The sequence below is a fragment of the Salmo salar genome, chromosome 03, assembly GCF_965601325.2.
Source record: "Salmo salar chromosome 03, fSalSal1, whole genome shotgun sequence".
NCBI classification, from domain to species: Eukaryota; Metazoa; Chordata; class Actinopteri; order Salmoniformes; family Salmonidae; genus Salmo; species Salmo salar.
Genome location: NC_138293.1, coordinates 94,389,899 through 94,407,413, shown reverse-complemented (window position 1 = coordinate 94,407,413; position 17,515 = coordinate 94,389,899). Strand labels below are relative to the sequence as shown.

At 48.7% G+C, this 17,515-nt stretch overlaps 1 protein-coding gene across 2 annotated transcripts in view; it reads right to left on the bottom strand.

The window, feature by feature from the left end:
• The window catches only part of LOC106568787 (protein sidekick-2), a 767,299-nt gene that overhangs the window by 390,712 nt on the left and 359,072 nt on the right, over nt 1–17,515 (bottom strand). For both annotated transcript variants that reach the window (XM_045715764.2, XM_045715765.2), the window contains exon 2: nt 3,057–3,216. In XM_045715764.2, the coding sequence (XP_045571720.1) occupies nt 3,057–3,216 (160 nt within the window). The remainder of the gene's footprint in view (nt 1–3,056; nt 3,217–17,515) is intronic.

Below are 17,515 nucleotides of genomic sequence, written 5' to 3'. Positions count from 1 at the left end.
CCATATATAATAAGTATATGCATATTCTAGTTACTGGGTAGGATTAGTAACCAGATTAAATCGGGTACATTTTTTTTATCCAGACGTGCAAATGCTGCCCCCTAGACCCAACAGGTTAACTCTCCCCTTAGTAACATGACTCAACCTGGCCTGTTAGTTAACTCTCCCCTTAGTAACATGACTCAACCTGGCCTGTTAGTTAACTCTCCCCTTAGTAACCTGACTCAACCTGGCCTGTTAGTTAACTCTCCCCCTAGTAACATGACTCAACCTGGCCTGTTAGTTAACTCTCCCCCTAGTAACATGACTCAACCTGGCCTGTTAGTTAACTCTCCCCTTAGTAACCTGACTCAACCTGGCCTGTTAGTTAACTCTCCCCTTAGTAACATGACTCAACCTGCATGTTAATTAACTCTCCCCTTAGTAACATGACTCAACCTGGCCATGTAGTTAACTCTCCCCTTAGTAACACGCCTCAACCTGGTCATTTATTTAACTCTCCCCTTAGTAACACGACTCAACCTGGGCTGTTAGTTAACTCTCACCTCAGTAACACGCCTCAACCTGGGCTGTTAGTTAGCTCTCCCCTTAGTAACACGCCTCAACCTGGGCTGTTAGTTAACTCTCCCCTTAGTAACACGCCTCAACCAGGTCTGTTTGTTAACTCTCCCCTTAGTAACACGCCTCAACCTGGGCTGTTAATTAACTCTTCCCTTAGTAACACGCCTCAACCTGGGCTGTTAGTTAACTCCCCCCTTAGTAACACGCCTCAACCTGCCTGTTAATTAACTCTCCCCTTAGTAATACGACTCAACATGGCCATTTAGTTAACTCTCCCCTTAGTAACACGCCTCAAGCTGCCTGTTAATTAACTCTCCCCTTAGTAACACGCCTCAACCTGAGCTGTTTGTTACCTCTCCCCTTAGTAACATGACTCAACCTGGGCTGTTAGTTAACTCTCCCCTTCGTAACATGACTCAGCCTGGGCTGATAGTTAAGTCTCCCCTAAGTTACATGACTCAGCCTGGTCTGATAGTTAACTCTCCCCTTAGTAACACGCCTCAACCTCAACTAGCATGAGAGGCACGTTGCCCTACTTTTCTAGTCTATTTCCAAATGGTATTACCAAGTCTCCATCCACTCAACTAAAAGTGAATTCAATTAAATAGTACATCCTTTCACAATGGTATTTTTTTTGCTATTCCTTGTGTGTTCTCCCTCCTAGCCTCCTGGCATTTGAGGACAATAGCCCCTCCCCCCCGGACCTTCTCCCCTTAAGGAGAAGACAAGGAGACAAGGAGACAGGGCACGAGAGAGAGAACCGTCTCCTATTCACCTCTAAAGAAACATTGGTGGATGTTGGGATTCTTTCTCACCTTTAGTTTGCCTGCCCTGCATGGGGATAGGCTGGAACCTTAGATGGATGTACCTCTCAGCTGTACTCCAGAGAGAAGTGTGTACCTCTGTGTACCTGTAGGTGTGAACCTCACCTGTACTCCAGAGAGAAGTGTGTACCTATGTGTACCTGTAGGTCTAAACCTCACCTGTACTCCAGAGAGAAGTGTGTACCTCTGTGTACCTGTAGGTTTAAACCTCACCTGTACTCCAGAGAGAAGTGTGTACCTCTGTGTACCTGAAGATCTAAATCTCACCTGTACTCCAGAGAGAAGTGCGTACCTCTGTGTACCTGAAGGTGTAAACCTCACCTGTACTCCAGAGAGAAGTGCGTACCTCTGTGTACCTGTAGGTCTAAACCTCACCTGTACTCCAGAGAGAAGTGCGTACCTCTGTGTACCTGTAGGTCTAAACCTCACCTGTACTCCAGAGAGAAGTGTGTACCTCTGTGTACCTGTAGGTGTAAACCTCACCTGTACTCCAGAAAGAAGTGTGTACCTCTGTGTACCTGAAGATCTAAACCTCACCTGTACTCCAGAGAGAAGTGTGTACCTCTGTGTACCTGAAGATCGAAACCTCACCTGTACTCCAGGGAGAAGTGTGTACCTCTGTGTACCTGTAGGTGTAAACCTCACCTGTACTCCAGAGAGAAGTGTGTACCTCTGTGTACCTGTAGGTCTAAACCTCAGCTGTACTCCAGAGAGAAGTGTGTACCTCTGTGTACCTGAAGATCTAAACCTCACCTGTACTCCAGAGAGAAGTGCGTACCTCTGTGTACCTGTAGGTGTAAACCTCACCTGTACTCCAGAGAGAAGTGCGTACCTCTGTGTACCTGTAGGTCTAAACCTCACCTGTACTCCAGAGAGAAGTGTGTACCTCTGTGTACCTGTAGGTGTAAACCTCACCTGTACTCCAGAGAGAAGTGTGTACCTCTGTGTACCTGTAGGTGTAAACCTCACCTGTACTCCAGAGAGAAGTGTGTACCTCTGTGTACCTGTAGGTCTAAACCTCACCTGTACTCCAGAGAGAAGTGTGCACCTCTGTGTACCTGTAGGTGTAAAACTCACCTGTACTCCAGAGAGAAGTGTGTACCTCTGTGTACCTGAAGATCTAAACCTCACCTGTACTCCAGAGAGAAGTGTGTACCTCTGTGTACCTGAAGATCTAAACCTCACCTGTACTCCAGAGACAAGTGTGTACCTCTGTGTACCTGTAGGTGTAAACCTCACCTGTACTCCAGAGAGAAGTGTGTACCTCTGTGTACCTGTAGGTCTAAACCTCACCTGTACTCCAGAGAGAAGTGTGTACCTCTGTGTACCTGTAGGTCTAAACCTCAGCTGTACTCCAGAGAGAAGTGTGTACCTCTGTGTACCTGTAGGTGTAAACCTCACCTGTACTCCAGAGAGAAGTGTGTACCTCTGTGTACCTGTAGGTGTAAACCTCACCTGTACTCCAGAGAGAAGTGTGTACCTCTGTGTACCTGTAGGTGTAAACCTCACCTGTACTCCAGAGAGAAGTGTGTACCTCTGTGTACCTGTAGGTCTAAACCTCACCTGTACCCCAGAGAGAAGTGTGTACCTCTGTGTACCTGTAGGTGTAAACCTCACCTGTACTCCAGAGAGAAGTGTGTACCTCTGTGTACCTGTAGGTGTAAACCTCACCTGTACTCCAGAGAGAAGTGTGTGAGCTCAGTGGCGTTGTAGAGCCATTTAAACTCTAGAGGCCAGCTGCCCTCAGCCATACAGGTAAGAACCAGCCTGTTCCGCTCCAGATGAACCTGGGTCTGGACCGGCTCCATCTTAAAGTAGGGAGGAACGTCATCTACAGAGGGGAGGAAGGGGAGAGGGTGAGACAGGGAGAATGGAAGGGAGGGGGATGGAGAGAGGGAGAGAGAGACAATTTATACAATTATATTTTGGACCTCTAAACCTTCAAGATTATTTGGTATTACATATTACTGATATACATGCACATTTAGCAAAAATAAATGGATTGAATTTAATTTAATAAAGAAAGAGAGGGGAGAGAAAGAGAGAGGGGAGAGAATGTTTGGGAGGAGAGAGAGTGTGAGACAGAGAGAGTGAGAGAGAGAGAGAGAGAGAGAGAGAGAGAGAGAGCAATAGCATCACAGAAGTAACCGAGAGCTAGAGAGGAAACAGACAGAGGCAGAGTTTGTAGAGAACATTTCTCCATGAAGTTTCCCCTAGCTTTAACACTGTGACAGCATGAGCTATGCTCTGAAGAGTCCTTCATTTATCTGTATGGATAATACCTCCATATTATGTAGCTACACCCAGCCAGACACACACACTGCAACGCTGACTTTGTGTGTGTGTGAGTGATGAGCAGCCCCGGCAGCTATAGCCTTTAAGGTGACACTGTAGTGAACAACAGGAGACAAACTGTTTTTCATCTGAGCCAATGAGAAACTCCTGATCAGATATATTGATCTGTCTGAGTCACAGCCCAGCGGCGACAGGGAGCGTGTCTGTCTGTCTGTCTGTCTGTCTGTCTGTCTGTCTGTCTGTCTGTCTGTCTGTCTGTCTGTCTGTCTGTCTGTCTGTCTGTCTGTCTGTCTGTCTGTCTGTCTGTCTGTCTGTCTGTCTGTCTGTCTGTCTGTCTGTCTGTCTGTCTGTCTGTCTGTCTGCGCGTGACAGTCCCGTGTGGCTCAGTTGGTAGAGCATGGTGTTTGCAAGACCAGGGTTGTGGGTTCGATTCCCACGGGGGACCAGTACGAAAAAAAATATATAATAATTACTTTTTTAAATGTATGAAATGTATGCATTCACTACTGTAAGTCGCTCTGGATAAGAGCGTCTGCTAAATGACTAAAATGTAAACGTAAAAATGAGAGTGTGAGAGAGTGTGAGATGGTGTGAACAGAGGACAATGGATGTGTCTGTGTCTCAACAAGCCTGTATAAACCTGTGCTGTGGGTAATTTCCAGGGGATGAGAGAGACACGCGCACACACACACACCACTCACACCAGCAACAATAGCATTAACGTCACCAGAGTGTTTCTATAAAAAGCAACAGATTATCTTCCTCTCTGGTGTCCTCTCACACACACACACACACACACACACACACACACACACACACACACACACACACGAGTATGGAATGAGTCAGACTGTAACAGACCAGACAGTAGAAGAGGAATGATCTGCTGGGCCCAGTAGTCCATAGTATCAAGGCTTACAGCATCTATAATACACACTTTAATTAGCTAGCCCTACACACACACACACACACAAAGACAGACACACACACACAGACCCACACACACACACCTTCCAACTATAACTCTATTTAGTTATATCTCCCACCTCTTCATTGATCCTTGGGAGAACAGAAATGGAACTGTAGTCTCCATTTACCCAGAACACCTGACGTGTGTGTGTGTGTGTGGTGTCTCTGAAATTACATCCCTGTGGTAAATACATAGAGGCTGAGGGGCACATCCACTTAGCGATGCGCACACACACACACACACACACCAGAACCCAACATTTCCCCAATGTCGGCACTAATGCAATTTCATAAAATACAGAAGACGTGCAGCATCAGATTAGCAAAACATCCTAAACACATTATCCAAAAAAGGAATCCTTTAGTCTAGCGTATTTTACAGCAGACATAGTCCAATAAATTCAAAGCACACAAAATAATTGACACCGCCAGACTGCAGACACGACCCGAATGCAGTTAATAAACCCTACAGGTAAATCGGTCATTCACCTGTCTTGTAGGATTGGTCATTTACCTGTCTTGTAGGAATGGTCATTTACCTGTCTTGTAGGATCGGTCATTTACCTGTCTTGTAGGATCGGTCATTTACCTGTCTTATAGGATCGGTCATTTACCTGTCTTTGTCTTGTAGGATCGGTCATTTACCTGTCTTGTAGGATCGGTCATTTACCTGTCTTGTAGGATCGGTCATTTACCTGTCTTGTAGGATCGGTCATTTACCTGTCTTGTAGGATCGGTCATTTACCTGTCTTGTAGGATCGGTCATTTACCTGTCTTGTAGGATCGGTCATTTACCTGTCTTGTAGGATCGGTCATTTACCTGTCTTATAGGATCGGTCATTTACCTGTCTTATAGGATCGATCATTTACCTGTCTTATAGGATCGGTCATTTACCTGTCTTATAGGATCGGTCATTTACCTGTCTTATAGGATCGGTCATTTACCTGTCTTGTAGGATCTAGTTGGCACTCAGATGGGGGGTGGATATTTTAGGTGCGTCCTTCAAAACGTGATCCAAAGTGCTAACTTCAGGCAGCGCTGGTAGGGATATTTAAGACAGACCAAAAAGCTGGTTTTAGTGGTAACAGGGTTGGTTTTGACAGCGGAAACGCAGCCTATCCAGCCATGATGCACACCGCCCATATGCACATGGGACAACCACTTAGAAATAAATCACCAAAGCAAACAGTGAGCCGACAAACCCTTTTGATCTATGTACCGTAGGCAGACCCACATTATTTTAGTCATGCAGCTCCTGTTGTGGACGTGTGTAAAACTCCCTCTATGATGTATGATACATGTCCATGCCCATCATGAAACCAGAGAGGAGAACCTTGGTGAATACCGGGGAACCTCGTGTTTAGAAGTTATCTGTAACCTATAAAAATAGCTTGTTTTTCATTTGATATGTTGAAAACCCAAGCCCTCCATAGGCTACCCTTATCCGAGGCCAACTACCGTATAACGAAGGCTGGTTCTATAGCAATGTGCCTGTCTTTTTTATCCTGGGGATAAAACATGTTTATTAACACAAAACTTATTAGAATGATTCACTGTCCTGGTTTAAAGGTGAGAACATCCGTGGAATGCAACTTCTGGAGAAGTGTGATTGCAATCTGTAAGATGGTTGCAATATGTTTGTAAAACATTATATTTGTGGAGTGTTTTCCCTTTCCCTTTATATTGGATCTTTGTCCAGCTACTGCGAAACGTTTGGACGTGCATACAACCCTCCGTAGTCTACATTGTTTTATTATTCTATGCCCACGGGGAGCAATTATGGTGCCTGTAAGTGTATTTAGACATACCCTATTTAGAGAGAGAGAGAGAGGGAGAGAGAGAGAGAGATAGAGATGCAGAGAGAGAGATGGAGAGAGAGATGGAGATGGAGAGAGGGAGACCAAGCGAGATGGAGAGAGAGAGAGAGATGGAGATGGAGAGAGATAGAGAGAGAGAGAAAGAGAGAGGGCGAGAGAGAGCGAGTGAGATGGAGAGAGAGAGAAATACATGATGTATATTTGCATGCCTCTGTGTGTGCTGCAGTTTGTATCCTCACGTGTCTGTGTGAAAGTGTGTGTGTGTGTACCTTCTGTCTTTGTGTCAACCAGTATGAGTGACATTCACATAGATAATATTAATATTACCTCCTCACTCAAAAGAGTGTAATAGAGGTAAGAGAGGACTAGCCATTACAGATAATGGTTTATTTCCTGCAAAGTGCTGATTTGTTGACAGAAAGAGAGAGTAAGTACAGTGCAGTAGAGACATGTGTTGACAACAGGACAGTGGTTTTCAATCCAATACAGAACACTAAACAGACCATGTATGATGAACATATTGGTCTCCGTCATTGTCAATGTTGACAGTTCTGCAACTTGCTTTTGATTAAATGTGTATGATAAACGACTGTACCATTATTCATGTCAGAAGAGAGGAGGTTCTTCCAGCACAATACCGAGTTGATCCTGTATTCTGTACTGTATCAGTCCACTATGTCCCCTACTAGTTGATCCTGTATTCTGTACTGGATCAGTCCACTATGTCCCCTACTAGTAGATCCTGTATTTTGTACTGGACCAGTCCACTATGTCCCTTACTAGTTGATCCTGTATTCTGTACTGGATTAGTCCACTATGTCCCCTACTAGTAGATCCTGTATTCTGTACTGTATCAGTCCAATTTGTCCCCTACTAGTAGATCCTGTATTCTGTACTGTATCAGTCCACTATGTCCCCTACTACTAGATCCTGTATTCTGTACTGGATTAGTCCACTATGTCCCCTACTAGTAGATCCTGTATTCTGTACTGTATCAGTCCACTATGTCCCCTACTAGTTGATCCTGTATTCTGTACTGGATCAGTCCACTATGTCCCCTACTAGTAGATCCTGTATTCTGTACTGGATTAGTCCACTATGTCCCCTACTACTAGATCCTGTATTCTGTACTGGATTAGTCCACTATGTCCCCAACTAGTAGATCCTGTATTCTGTACTGTATCAGTCCACTATGTCCCCTACTAGTAGATCCTGTATTCTGTACTGGATCAGTCCACTATGTCCCCTACTAGTAGATCCTGTATTCTGTACTGGACCAGTCCACTATGTCCCCTACAATAGACAGAATAAGAAGCAGAGAGAGTGGAAGGAGAGGAGAGAGGGAGAGAGGAGGGAGGTAGAGTCAGTCCACTAGTCCCCTCTCTATAGACTTCATAAGGTTCAGTAAGGGTCATAGACATAGCCACCTGCTGAGGGTTAGATAGGGGTGGCTGGGAAACCTCATCACTATATTACTAGAGTGGGAGAGGAGGGAGGAGAGAGGAGGAGGGAGAGAGAGAGAGGAGTCAGGTTCATGGGTCAGGTTCATGGCTACCTACTGGGATTCTTATCTGGCCTAAAACCTCAGCATTCATAGTTCTACATGCTATGAGAATTCTAATGAGTTCTCCTCTGGAAGACCCTCTAACCCCAATTCGCCTTTCTCTTACTGCTACTGCTTTGATCTATGGTGGCTTGGTGGGGTCAAACCAAGCTCAGATCCTATAGAGAAAAGAAGGAGGAGAGGTGTTCCAGGGAGAGTAAGAGCCTCAGGTCAGAGGTCAGGGTAATCCTCTGTATTAATCCATAATGAGGATAAACTCAGCTGTCAATCAGACTCTGGTGCTCTGTGAGACCCGGAACATTTGCATTAGCAACCCCAAGGTAATGCCTAGGCTTTCGCTCAGTGGGCTAACACAGTCTGTTTTAAACCTAGTAGGAATTACTGAGTAGGTCAAACCAAGTCAGGAGCAGAGAGAGAGAGGGATCCCACAGAGCCCCGGGACAGCAACACAATTAGACCCAACCAAATCATGAGAAAACAAAAAGATAATTACAAATAAACTGAGCAAACTAGAATGCCATTTGGCCCTAAACAGAGAATACACAGTGGCAGAATACCTGACCACTGACTGACCCAAACTTAAGGAAATCTTGTACAAACTCAGTGAGCATAGCCTTGTGTGGTGGCTAATTTCTGCATTACCAAATGAGGAAAAACAAACTTCACACACCAGTCAGAGTTATACATAAACTACATCTTTAATAATAAGAGCTTTGCAATAGCACTGACTTTCAACGATTCGCCATTTCTAATGAACCATTGAAAGTGACAACACAAAAGTACAAAGATATTTTATAGCCAAGATACACCTCTCTCAACCTACATGACGAACAACAGATCATAGGAACAGTTCACAAAGAAATACTTTTACTTGAGAGAGGAGTATCCCATAGTCAGATAGCATTCGCTATAAATTATCGTTCAGTTTGGTCCCTAAAACGAGGTTCTAATCTCGTTCCTGGTACTTCATAGCACAAAAACATTACCTCATGTTATCTGGAATACTCTTTAGGTTTTATAACCCAAAGACATCGTAAATCTCCTCTGTCAGTGCTCTCTCATAGAGGCCCATCCTCAGTAAAACACACACACAATAGTTAACAAAATACTCTATTCTGTCAAATAAAACAACCATTATAATGCAATACAAGCATTATAATACAATACAAGCATTATAATATAATCTTGCAATTTCCACGACACTTGCTATTGAGAAAGGCCACCGTAGGCAGACCTGGCTCTCAAGAGAAGACAGGCTATGTGCACACTGTCCACAAAATGAGGTGGAAACTGAGCTGCACTTCCTAACATCCGGCCAAATGTATGACCACTTTAGAGACACATATTTCCCTCAGATTACACAGATCCACAAAGAATTTGAAAACAAATCCCATATCTATTGGGTGGAACATCACAGCAGCAAGATTTGTGACCTGTTGCCACCAGAAAATGGCAACCAGTGAAGAACAAACACCATTGTAAATACAACCTATATTTGTGTTTATTTATTTTCCCTTTTGTACTTTAACCATTTGCACATCATTACAACACTGTATATATACATAATATGACATTTGAAATGTCTTTATTCTTTTGGAACTTTTGTGGGTGTAATGTTTACTGTAAATGTGTTATTATTATTTTCACTTCTGTTTATCATCTATGATAATATCTAATATCTATATCTATGATAGAGAGAGGGTAGGTTATCAGGGTGGGGTCGATGATAGAGAGAGGGTAGGTTATCAGGGTGGGGTCGATGATAGAGAGAGGGTAGGTTATCAGGGTGGGGTCGATGATAGAGAGAGGGTAGGTTATCAGGGTGGGGTCGATGATAGAGAGAGGGTAGGTTATCAGGGTGGGGTCGATGATAGAAAGAGGGGTAGGTTATCAGGGTGGGGTCGATGATAGAGAGAGGGTAGGTTATCAGGGTGGGGTCGATGATAGAGAGAGGGTAGGTTATCAGGGTGGGGTCGATGTGTGTGATGACAGAGGAACCGGCATCAGATGGAGAGCCTGGGGCAAGTCCTTCTGGACCGGAGCCTCCTGCCTTCCCCGGCCAGCGTCAAAACCAGAGCCAGAGCAGGTCATGGCCAGGCTAGAACTAGAGCCAGGAGGCCAGGCGTTGACTAGGGCCAGGAGGAAGGCTAGAACTAGGGCCAGGAGGTCAGGCTAGAACTAGGGCCAGGAGGTCAGGCTAGAACTAGGGCCAGGAGGCCAGGCTAGAACTAGGGCCAGGAGGCCAGGCTAGAACTAGGGCCAGGAGGCCAGGCTAGAACTAGGGCCAGGAGGCCAGGCTAGAACTAGGGCCAGGAGGCCAGGCTAGAACTAGGGCCAGGAGGTCAGGCTAGAACTAGGGCCAGGAGGTCAGGCTAGAACTAGGGCCAGGAGGCCAGGCGTTGACAAGGGCCAGGAGGCCAGGCTAGAACTAGGGCCAGGAGGCCAGGCGTTGACAAGGGCCAGGAGGCCAGGCGTTGACTAGGGCCAGGAGGCCAGGCGTTGACTAGGGCCAGGAGGCCAGGCGTTGACTAGGGCCAGGAGGCCAGGCGTTGACTAGGGCCAGGAGGCCAGGCGTTGACTAGGGCCAGGAGGCCAGGCGTTGACTAGGGCCAGGAGGCCAGGCGTTGACTAGGGCCAGGACGCCAGGTGTTGACTAGGGCCAGGACGCCAGGTGTTGACTAGGGCCAGGAGGCCAGGTGTTGACTAGGGCCAGGACGCCAGGCGTTGACTAGGGCCAGGAGGCCAGGCGTTGACTAGGGCCAGGAGGCCAGGCGTTGTAGGGCCAGGAGGCCAGGCGTTGTAGGGCCAGGAGGCCAGGCGTTGTAGGGCCAGGAGGCCAGGCGTTGACTAGGGCCAGGACGCCAGGCGTTGACTAGGGCCAGGAGGCCAGGCGTTGCCTAGGGCCAGGAGGCCAGGTATTGCCTAGGGCCAGGAGGCCAGGTGTTGACAAGGGCCAGGAGGCCAGGCTAGAACTAGGGCCAGGAGGCCAGGCGTTGACAAGGGCCAGGAGGCCAGGCGTTGACTAGGGCCAGGAGGCCAGGCGTTGACTAGGGCCAGGAGGCCAGGCGTTGACTAGGGCCAGGAGGCCAGGCGTTGACTAGGGCCAGGAGGCCAGGCGTTGACTAGGGCCAGGAGGCCAGGCGTTGACTAGGGCCAGGACGCCAGGTGTTGACTAGGGCCAGGACGCCAGGTGTTGACTAGGGCCAGGAGGCCAGGTGTTGACTAGGGCCAGGACGCCAGGCGTTGACTAGGGCCAGGAGGCCAGGCGTTGACTAGGGCCAGGAGGCCAGGCGTTGTAGGGCCAGGAGGCCAGGCGTTGTAGGGCCAGGAGGCCAGGCGTTGTAGGGCCAGGAGGCCAGGCGTTGACTAGGGCCAGGACGCCAGGCGTTGACTAGGGCCAGGAGGCCAGGCGTTGCCTAGGGCCAGGAGGCCAGGTATTGCCTAGGGCCAGGAGGCCAGGTGTTTACTAGGGCCAGGACGCCAGGCAAGAACTAGGGCCAGGAGGCCAGGCGTTGACTAGGGCCAGGAGGCCAGGTGTTGACTAGGGCCAGGAGGCCAGGTGTTGACTAGGGCCAGGAGGCCAGGTGTTGACTAGGGCCAGGAGGCCAGGTGTTGACTAGGGCCAGGAGGCGAGGCAAGAACTAGGGCCAGGAGGCTAGGCTAGAACTAGCGCCAGGAGGCCAGGCATTGACTAGGGCCAGGAGGCCAGGCTTGAACTAGGGCCAGGAGGTCAGGCGTTGACTAGGGCCAGGAGGTCAGGCTTGAACTAGGGCCAGGAGGTCAGTCTAGAACTAGGGCCAGTAGGTCAGGCTAGAACAAGGGCCAGTAGGTCAGGATAGAACTAGGGCCAGGAGGTCAGGCTAGAACTAGGGCCAGGAGGTCAGGCTAGAACTAGGGCCAGGAGGTCAGGCTTGAACTAGGGCCAGGAGGCCAGGCTTGAACTAGGGCCAGGAGGTCAGGCGTTGACTAGGGCCAGGAGGTCAGGCTAGAACTAGGGCCAGGAGGTCAGGCTAGAACTAGGGCCAGGAGGCCAGGCGTTGACAAGGGCCAGGAGGCCAGGCTAGAACTAGGGCCAGGAGGTCAGGATAGAACTAGGGCCAGGAGGTCAGGCTAGAACTAGGGTCAGGCTAGAACTAGGGCCAGGAGGTCAGGCTAGAACTAGGGCCAGGAGGTCAGGCTTGAACTAGGGCCAGGAGGCCAGGCTTGAACTAGGGCCAGGAGGTCAGGCGTTGACTAGGGCCAGGAGGTCAGGCTAGAACTAGGGCCAGGAGGTCAGGCTAGAACTAGGGCCAGGAGGCCAGGCGTTGACAAGGGCCAGGAGGCCAGGCTAGAACTAGGGCCAGGAGGCCAGGCGTTGACAAGGGCCAGGAGGCCAGGCGTTGACTAGGGCCAGGAGGCCAGGCGTTGACTAGGGCCAGGAGGCCAGGCGTTGACTAGGGCCAGGAGGTAATGTCTCTGAGAGAAAGGCCACAGTCACACACACACACACACTGGTAATGTCTCTGAGACAAAGGCCACAGTCACACACACACACTGGTAATGTCTCTGAGACAAAGGCCACAGTCACACACACACACTGGTAATGTCTCTGAGACAAAGGCCACAGTCATACATACACACTGGTAATGTCTCTGAGACAAAGGCCACAGTCACACACACACACACTGGTAATGTCTCTGAGACAAAGGCCACAGTCACACACACACACTGGTAATGTCTCTGAGACAAAGGCCACAGTCATACATACACACTGGTAATGTCTGTGAGACAAAGGCCACAGTCACACACACACACTGGTAATGTCTCTGAGACAAAGGCCACAGTCACACACACACACTGGTAATGTCTCTGAGACAAAGGCCACAGTCATACATACACACTGGTAATGTCTCTGAGACAAAGGCCACAGTCACACACACACACTGGTAATGTCTCTGAGACAAAGGCCACAGTCACACACACGCCACAGTCACACACACACACACACACACACACACACACACACACACACACACACACACACACACACACACACACACACACACACACACACACACACACACACACACACACACACACACACACACACACACACACACACACACCAGGCAGGCTGCAAGTTCCATAAAACATGAACCCCATAGAGAATTCCTAAGCACCAGACTGGCATGCAATCACACGAAAGGTGCTCCGCTGCTTCACTGCTCACATTGTCCAAGTGCTTTTTTAGTCTCTCCCCACTGCCACTAACCTGACCGAGCCAGTCCTGCAGCTCTCTACTCCACTGAGACAACAGCAGGGGGTGTTTTTCCCCTTCTCACTGCAACCGAGTGGCTAACCAAGGCAGTCTACTTTACACCTCTCTACTCTACTTAATCCGTTCGGCTGGCAGCCCTGCTTGGGTTCCTTGTGTAAAACCAGCAAGGCCAGCCAGAGCTCTGTCTGAACCATGCTAACCCTACATTTGTGTCACAGAGAGGGGAGACAGGATAGAGGTAGAGGCTTCACAATACTAACCCTACATCTGTGTCACAGAGAGGGGAGACAGGATAGAGGTAGAGGCTTCACAATACTAACCCTACATCTGTGTCACAGAGAGGGGAGACAGGATAGAGGTAGAGGCTTCACAATACTAACCCTACATCTGTGTCACAGAGAGGGGAGACAGGATAGAGGTAGAGGCTTCACAATGCTAACCCTACATCTGTGTCACAGAGAGGGGAGACAGGATAGAGGTAGAGGCTTCACAATACTAACCCTACATGGGTGTCACAGAGAGGGGAGACAGGATAAAGGTAGAGGCTTCACAATACTAACCCTACATCGGTGTCACAGAGAGGGGAGACAGGATAAAGGTAGAGGCTTCACAATACTAACCCTACATCGGTGTCACAGAGAGGGGAGACAGGATAGAGGTAGAGGCTTCACAATACTAACCCTACATCTGTGTCACAGAGAGGGGAGACAGGATAGAGGTAGAGGCTTCACAATGATAACCCTACATCTGTGTCACAGAGAGGGGAGACAGGATAGAGGTAGAGGCTTCACAATGATAACCCTACATCTGTGTCACAGAGAGGGGAGACAGGATAGAGGTAGAGGCTTCACAATGATAACCCTACATCTGTGTCACAGAGAGGGGAGACAGGATAGAGGTAGAGGCTTCACAATACTAACCCTACATCTGTGTCACAGAGAGGGGAGACAGGATAGAGGTAGAGGCTTCACAATGATAACCGCACATTTGTGTCAGAAAGAAGGAGAGAGGGGAAAGAGGAAGGTACTGCTGCTATATTTGTGTCAGAGAGCACAGAGAGAAGCACAGAGGGAGGTTGAGGTCACGACAAACCTTAAAAACATGCTTTTTACTCCTCCCTCCCTCTACATCCCTCCATCCTTCTCTTACTCCTCCCTCCCCCCCACCACCTCCCTCCTTCCTTCTCTTACTCCTCCCTCCCTCCCCCACCCCACCTCCCTCCTTCCTTCTCTTACTCCTCCCCCACCACCACCTCCCTCCTTCCTTCTCTTACTCCTCCCTCCCTCCCCCCACCACCTCCCTCCTTCCTTCTCTTACTCCTCCCTCCCTCCCCCCACCACCTCCCTCCTTCCTTCTCTTACTCCTCCCTCCCTCCCCCACCACCACCTCCCTCCTTCCTTCTCTTACTCCTCCCTCCACCACCACCTCCCACATCTTACTCCTCCCTCCCCCACCACCACCACCTCCCTCTTTCCTTCTCTTAACCCTCCCTCCCCTTACCACCTCCCTGCCTCCTTCCTTCACTTACTCCTCCCTCCACCACCATCTCCCTCCTTCCTTATCTTACTCCTCCCTCCCCTCACCACCTCCCTCCCTCCCCCCACCTCCCTCCATCCTTCTTTTACTCCTCCCTCCCTCCTCTTACTCCTCCCTCTCTCCTCCCTCCCCCCCTCTTCCACCCTTCCACCACCTCCAAGTAATGTAGTACTTTCTCCTCTCCCCCTCCTCTCCTCCTTCCTCCCACCACCACCTCCCACATCTTACTCCTCCCTCCCCCACCACCACCACCTCCCTCTTTCCTTCTCTTAACCCTCCCTCCCCTTACCACCTCCCTGCCTCCTTCCTTCACTTACTCCTCCCTCCACCACCATCTCCCTCCTTCCTTATCTTACTCCTCCCTCCCCTCACCACCTCCCTCCCTCCCCCCACCTCCCTCCATCCTTCTTTTACTCCTCCCTCCCTCCTTCTCTTACTCCTCCCTCTCTCCTCCCTCCCCCCCTCTTCCACCACCTCCAAGTAATGTAGTACTTTCTCCTCTCCCCCTCCTCTCCTCCTTCCTCCCACCTCCTCCAGTCTGCTGTAGCCTCCTGGTGGCAGTGTGTCATCCAGGGAGATTTACACCAGTAGTTTAGTGTCAGTAATGGGTGGTTAACATGCTTGATGGGTCAAGACTAGCTTCTCAGGTAGAGGTTACATAACAGTCATAGACCTGACCTTGGCCCAGTAATGGAGGGGTGTGGAAGAGGGGGGAGGATGGGTGAGTGGGGGGTTAGTAGTAAAAGCATTTCCTTGAGACGCTGTCGTTCCAACTGTCTCTCTCCACTCCTCCACCTCTCCCCTCTCCTGTTTTTCTCTCTTCCTGTGCAACATCCAGGCGTGTCTGTGTGTGTGAGCGGTCACAAGTGTGTGTGTCTCTTCTGACGCAACCATACACAAACACATCCCCTCGGAAGGTCAGCCTGATCTGTCACTCTATCACCGTGCTGCTGTCACCGTGACAACAGGCACCCTGCCGATTTACACTCCATCAGCTAGAGCGGGGGAGACAGGAGGTGGGAGAAGAGAGGAAGAGAGAGGGGAGGCAGGGGAAAGAGGGGGGGAGAGTGGAGAAGTAGAGGTGGAGAGGGTTCCCCTCCGTCAGCCTGCAAGGTGAAGGACCCCATCAGAACAGAACCAACAACCAGCCCATGACTGAGAGACTGAGACAGACAGGACCCCATTAGAACAGAACCAACAACCAGCCCAGGACTGAGAGACTGAGACAGACAGGACCCCATTAGAACAGAACCAACAACCAGCCCAGTACTGAGAGACTGAGACAGACAGGACCCCATTAGAACAGAACCAACAACCAGCCCAGGACTGAGAGACTGAGACAGACAGGACCCCATTAGAACAGAACCAACAACCAGCCCAGGACTGAGAGACTGAGACAGACAGGACCCCATTAGAACAGAACCAACAACCAGCCCAGGACTGAGAGACTGAGACAGACAGGACCCCATTAGAACAGAACCAACAACCAGCCCAGGACTGAGCGATTGAGAGACAGACAGGACCCCATTAGAACAGAACCAACAACCAGCCCAGGACTGAGAGATTGAGAGACAGGCAGGACAGAGTAGGGGTTGGGAGGGAGGGAGTGAGTGAGGGGGAGCAGAGTCACCCACCTAGATAACTATACTCCCATATTAATTTACAGTAATACACATACACACACAAACACACACACACACACACGCATACACACACCCTCCAACCCTCCATATTCATTTAAAGTAATGGCTCCATGTATCAGTCTCAGTTCTGAGTTCTGAGGTCATGATGAGATGGAATGTTGTTACAGGACCTAGCTAGATATTTGAAACAGTTCTAGAGGTGATGATGAGATGGAATGTTGTTACAGGACCTAGCTAGATATTTGAAACAGTTCTGAGGTGATGATGAGATGGAATGTTGTTACAGGACCTAGCTAGATATTTGAAACAGTTCTAGAGGTGATGATGAGATGGAATGTTGTTACAGGACCTAGCTAGATATTTGAAACAGTTCTAGAGGTGATGATGAGATGGAATGTTGTTACAGGACCTAGCTAGATATTTGAAACAGTTCTAGAGGTGATGATGAGATGGAATGTTGTTACAGGACCTAGCTAGATATTTGAAACAGTTCTAGAGGTGATGATGAGATGGAATGTTGTTACAGGACCTAGCTAGATATTTGAAACAGTTCTAGAGGTGATGATTAGATGGAATGTTGTTACAGGACCTAGCTAGATATTTGAAACAGTTCAAGAGGTGATGATGAGCTTGGATGAGCAGAGGCCATGAAAACAAACTAGATTTCAGGGTTGGGATCAATTTCATTTCATAAAGAAGGGTTATTGGAATTTCAATTAATTTCCTGAATTGACTGAATTGAAATGGAATTGACCCCAACCCTGCCAGATGTACAGTACCAGTCAACAGTTTGGACACATACTCATTCAAGGGTTTTTCTTTCTTTTTACTATTTTCTACATTGTAGAATAATAGTGAAGACATCAAAACTATGAAATAACACATATGGAATCATCATTTCCAGCTTTCCTTTTCCTCCATGGCACGCTGCTTGGTCCTGTAGTGGTGGGATATTCTGTCACGTTCGTTGTAGAAATTAGTGGACCAAGGCGCAGCATGCGTAGAGTTCCACATATTTATTAAGGTGAAACTTCAAACAACAAATAAA